This window comes from Rhipicephalus microplus, unplaced genomic scaffold (assembly GCF_043290135.1).
Source record: "Rhipicephalus microplus isolate Deutch F79 unplaced genomic scaffold, USDA_Rmic scaffold_21, whole genome shotgun sequence".
Lineage (NCBI taxonomy): Eukaryota > Metazoa > Arthropoda > Arachnida > Ixodida > Ixodidae > Rhipicephalus > Rhipicephalus microplus.
The window spans coordinates 5,763,858-5,769,857 of NW_027464594.1; the positions used below are offsets into that span (position 1 = coordinate 5,763,858).

General features: G+C 44.3%; 1 protein-coding gene across 1 annotated transcript; it reads left to right on the forward strand.

Moving 5' to 3' along the window:
- Positions 1 to 1,816: 1,816 nt before the first annotated feature.
- On the forward strand, positions 1,817 to 2,462 carry LOC142785403 (sulfotransferase ssu-1-like). The gene is made up of 2 exons (XM_075883884.1): positions 1,817 to 2,102; positions 2,212 to 2,462. The coding sequence occupies exons 1-2, from the start codon at positions 1,817 to 1,819 to the stop codon at positions 2,460 to 2,462; spliced, it is 537 nt and encodes a 178-aa protein (XP_075739999.1).
- Positions 2,463 to 6,000: the final 3,538 nt, after the last annotated feature.

The window sequence follows — 6,000 nt, forward strand, 5'->3', positions numbered from 1 at the left end:
AGATGGTGGAAGAGTGGGCGACGGCGCGACGGCGCATGCGCGCGCGTCAGCTGTCGAATGTTCGAGAAGCGGTGCGGACGGCGCGGACGGCGCGGACGGCGCACTACAAGGCGCGAGTATAAGATGCTCCGCATCTAAAACACGTGACGTGTGCCTACAGTGAGACACCAACAGAAACTAGAGAATTTAAAAGCGTACCTATACTTAGTACTCCTAGGGAAACTTTATTATGTGCTTCAGTAAGCGGACAGGCTAGAATTCTATGGCCCGCAGGGATTATAGGGCTGAATATCATGTCCTTTCTAGTAGGGCGGTGCCCCTATTCTAAGGTCCCACTGGTACGAGCCATCCTTTCAGCGCCTCAGATCAGTCGTAGCTGGACTTGCAGGACCACGCTAGACAGGAACTTCACGCATTCGTCTACGTGCCTTTTTTTCGTGTGCTTATTTGTGGTGTGCAAAAACAAAGTCGGACAGCTGGCGGCACAAGGCTGGGTCACAGCAGAGCGGGCGGGCAACTAGGCCATCTTGGCTTGGCTGGCCTTTTGCCCTCCCACTTGCCCCTTGCTATACTACACTATATTATACTATACTTTACGCGGATGTGCTTGTTCTTTTTATATTTTTGTTAGTTTCGCCTTTCTATCTCTCTCTTTCTCTCTCTGTTGATAGTCAAACGTGGGCCCAGGCAACTCTGTTGTGAAGAAACTTGTTTAGCGGGGTTTCCCATAGAAATCTGCCAACACCCATTACATTGGTCTACTAAAAATCAACAAAGTTTGTGGCCGCATTCTTGTTAAGAAATGTACTGAGCGCATGGGCGGTGAATGAACGCGTAATGGCGATCATTTTCTGTCTATGACACACGCCAGACCCTGGTCCCAACAGCTCTGCTGTAAAAACTTAGCATCTCTAGCAAAAGCTTGGCGTCACTAGCAAACACTGAGAAAAAAACTATGTAGAGCACAAGCTCCACAGTTGGTTGCACCCTTGTGCGACTAGAGCAAGCTGCACTGTCTTCTTTTTTTATATATTACTTCATGCTGATTACCAATACGAAATCAGAATAAAGGCGAGACTGCACTCATAAGCAACACATGGATAACACAGGTTTACAAGAGCGAGGTTGATGTGGTTAAGCGGTGGTTCCCCATCCATTTATGCAATATCTTTTAGACCACCACAGCAGGAGGTGTTTACTTCCCGCCATTCTCTATCGTCTAGGCACCAACAAAATTGATGCACTGTTTGATATCTAAAGTCACTGAATACAAACACAAATTGCTCAGTGAGCCATTTTGTGTTTGCGCATCAAGAAATAATCCATCAAAGATTATTAATGCAACATATTTGAAAGTATTTATCAGTCTTTATGATTCAGTGATTCTCGCTGCAGATGTGGCGAGAAGGTGTCAAGCAAAAAATGCAGTGTAAAATGAATGCAAAATCTATTTGTATTCGGTGGACGCTGATAAAACTTTTTTTTTTCAAAACACCTATCGGTCATGCAAAGAAAAAAGCCAGCCTACCATGTAATAGACAGAGTTCCGAGATGCGTTTTCCTGAATTCAGACAGGCTACGGGAAAGACTCAAGTTAATAGCGAAGGGTGATCTGGTGCAAGTTACGTTTCCGAAGAGTAGAACACATTGGTTGATGTACATCACACACCTGATTCTCAAACAAAGACAACTGATCTCCACGTACGATTAGTTTGCCAAAGAATGGCGCTTCCTAGACTTTGTGGACATAGAGCACTTCAGCTCGTCTCTGCCTTTCAGAACGTTCGCTACGCACTTGGTGTTGGACAAGCGCACGATGACCGAAGAAGGGAAGTACGTTTACATCGCGCGCAATCCGTGGGACGTCTGCGTGTCGTTATACCACATGATGACCAACATGAGGGCTTTCGAATTTCAAGATGGAGCGTCCGAAAATTTTGCCCACGCTTTCATTAGCGGCGACACCGGCTCTGGTGACTACTTCGAACACGTAGCAACAGGCTACGCTCTAAGAGAACAGTCGAACGTGTTCTTCGTCACTTATGAGGAACTCAAGCAGAACGCCATCGAAGTGGTACGGAGGCTGGCGTACTTCCTCGGAGGTAAGTACGGCCATGCTTTAGAGCAGGACGAAGCGCTGCTCCAACGAGTGTTGGATAGATCCCAGCTCGAATACATGCGCGATGTGCTGGTGGTTGACTTGAGTGGCAGAGGTGACAACCAATGGAACGAGGTACTTTCAGGCATGCCCGCTCACCTGTAGCATTGGCCATGATGGAGATGAGAACAAATACGAGTACGTGAGAAAGGGCAAAGTGGAAGGCTGGAAGGACTACTTCACGCCGGATCTGCCCCTTGAGATGGAGAAACGAATTATGAAGGCGGAGAAGGAGTCATCTTTCATGGACCTCTCGAAGGACATTCGAGATGAAGCTTGCCAAGCGATGCAGGATGTTGAATAAACTCTCGTATCTCTTCAATGGTTGTGCCGACTTATTCAGGCTAACTCAGACACAGACAAAATTTGTGAACACCGCATTTGCTGACGAATGCACTTGCCGTGGTGAAGAGGACAAGCCCGCTCCTTGAAGCGTAACTTCCAGCAACTCGGCATGTACAAGAATGTATCGTCCCATAGAGCACTCTACATAGTACGGTATTCCCATATTTCTTTCAGTCTTCTTTCTAATTTATAGTTAACACTACTGTGCATGATGGTGAACCATGTATTCGCAAAGGTTGCTTACCAGCGCAAACGACAGGGCAGGAGACGACAGGAGAAGAGACGAGACAGAGCGCTGAACGACAACATGAGGCTGGAGCGAAGTCAGGAAAGGGCCCTTTGTATTAGAAATGAAACTCAAGAGACAGTGGGATCAGGTGTGTTGGTTAACCTTTATGATGTTATACCAACACGCCCAATCTCACTGTCACATCTATTCGCATTCATCTAGTAACCTCCCTGTTATCTCCCTCCCTTTTTCTGTCTCTCTGTTCTGCAGTGGTCTCTCAGTAAATAATGTCTACCGCCAGACATTTGCAGGTAGTCGACTCTGTTCTCGGAAAAATCGGCAGGCAATAAAGAGCGCCTAACTATCCCTACCGCAACTAATATGCGGAGTATCGAGAATGGTGACTTTCATAACAAAACAATCTCAATTTCTTTAGATGAGCAAGTGAAACGTGCTTTGCACGGCTGGTGCGTCTACGCATTTTTTCACCTTACATAAAGGCTTTATACATCTAATAAACTAGAATATTTCAATCACTTTACCATGTTCATCCCTGGTAACACACGAAATCTGAAGACGGTGTTTTGACTCTTGCCACACATACCGGATTATGTCTGCCGGGATTGACCCAATGGCATCTACGATGCGTTGCTGCAATATAGTGATATTAGGAGCTGCTATTTGGGGCAAAATATATTTTATGTGTGCCTAAATAAGCATAAGGAGTAATGTCATGTAATGTTCAGGGCCATAGACTTTGGCAGTCTCTGCCCGTATACCTGTTAGGAAAGATTTAAGAAAATTATGGACTTTCAGAGCCTAATGAGTGGTAACGCCATCTAGCAGAAATATAATAATTTTTTGCATGTCCTGTTGCTGGGAAACTGTATAATTCATCAGTGTATATAGATAAACATATCTGCTTATGTTACTTTTAAGAAATTCAGTTGATCAATGATTTAATCACACATCAGCCCACACAACTTTTTCATTCATCTATATCACAAATGAACAGAAACGTGATGGCTTTTCTGCGGACCAGTAATAAAAACAAATGTTCATCATAACTATAACCATGGTCTCTTAATACTTTTTTCTGGTCATGAAACTCCAACGGAAATTTCATATTGGGACAAAAGTGACCACCATGCGCGCCATCGTAACCAGGAGGGCAACGATCGGCCGCGCTTGGCAGGGCTGTAGCGCGTTCGCGGAAGGGTTTTCCATCAAATACATTCCTTCAGATTATTGCGTTTTCAACGCTTTCACTAACGAATCACAGCAGCTATTAGTATCGTCAAAGGGGCCCATAATTCGCTTGTCAAATTGCCTAAGTCCTTGATTGCTGACATTGTTTTAACCAAGTCCGTCTGTCTACTGACGCGCATTCGTTGCGTTCCTCAATTTCTCAATTCTCAATTTCGGGCTTAAACCGAACACTGTGACTGTTTCTAGATGACTGAAAGGTTAACATAGTTGCGCTAGATATTGCAGAGCAGCCATGCCCTGGTTCCACGTAATGTTCGTTTTCGGAATTATTGTCACTTTATTCTATAGGGCATCACGAAGCAGCCAATAGAAGTTCCCGTGCCAATAAACAAATCTGTATATCAGTGTCACTTGCCATCAATAGCCTTCAAGTACCTCTTGAGGAATATCATTCGTGATAAATCAGAAAAATTAAAAGGTCATAATGAGACACTACAAGACGGAAAGGGATGCTCAACTTGTGTTCTTTTTTTATTGGGTGTAATAATTTGCGCTCTTGATTTTAAAGAAATATGAGATGAAACTGTTATGACCTGTTATAGATATAGGCACTAGGTACTATTTAGAAACGAAAGATTTTGATTTTATGCATGCAGATTTCATAACACAGCCGAGTTTTGATATACGGAGCTTTTGTTTTTTATCCATTGCCGTGTACTCTCCCAATGACAACGACTTCTAAGTTCACGTTCTAATTAGCCACCCTGTTCCTCCTAGGCGCACATAGAAATCAACCAGGATCTTCCTTCAAACCTGTTGTTCAGTTTAAACGAATCAATTGTACTTGACAGTATACATTGCTCTTTGTGAATGTTTCCAGAAATATTCTTCATGCATTTAGATATCCCATTCAATCAAACTTCAGCTTTTTATGTGCGAAATATTTATGCCTGACGGAAAGGGATTTGTGCACCAGTGGGTAACATTTTGAATTTAGCAACTATCTTACGCCTTGCAAGCAAATGTAGGCAAACATGTCGGCATTTTTTTCTTTTTCTGAAATTACCGGCACTCGTCGAGAATTCCAAACTTCCATGAGCACAAGCACAAAGTTTATTCAAATCTGCATTTCATAAACTGTAGTTGAAAGTTGGAACATCGATTGAACAACACAACAAAAGTCTCTGAAAAAAAGTTTTCTCTGGCATAATTGAAGCTGTTGCTTCACGCTGCGAAGTTTTGCTTTCACTGTCGGCAGCTCCGATGATGATAAAACGGTGACCTCTGTATGACACTCTGCGTCAGCGTAGCCATTGCGATTCTCAGTTTTCGCAACATCTGCAAAGGGTGAGAAAGGGCTAAATTGATAAGGTAAGGAACCAATTTGGTTAGCGTAGTGAGCGGATAGGATACTTGCAAGCTTTGTGCCCGACTTACCATCGATTTCTTCGTCGCCTGCACTAAATACGTCTGCATTCGCGAGTGTCCCGTCACAATCCTAAGAAAGCTCTCGCGGCCTTTGCGAGGTGGGTGCTTCGTTGCACGTACACGCTGTTTTGGTTTGGAGAGGTAAGAAGGCAAACCTTCGAAAATCCTTGGTACGGCGTCTTCCACCAGTCTCTGTCGTTCTCGGGGCAGTGAAACGATGATTCCGTTCACTGTGCACACATTCGCACGTACAATGTCACTGGCGGCTAAAGGTTTTTCACACACGCAAGCGTTCTTTAAGTCGAATGAAAATCCGGCAGTTTCCACCTATCACGTTCTTCGGCGTTGACTGGGAAGCAGCCGGCCGAGCCGGCTTCCTGCCCCATCTACGCCAGCGCCATGGCGCGGGAAATGTGAGTGGTGTATGAAGCTCTCCCGTTGAGTGACGCTGGAGTTTCATGAACAGATAAATGTATTGAAGGAACATGGTATAACTAATTATTTCATCTTGAAAGCAGGGTAAACTTTGGTTGACACACTGCTCTGTACGATTTAAGGCCCAAACTTCCATTTTAAAAGAAGTCTTCGTATGACGTTTCTTGAAGGCAACTTCATCGAGAGAGTTGGTACT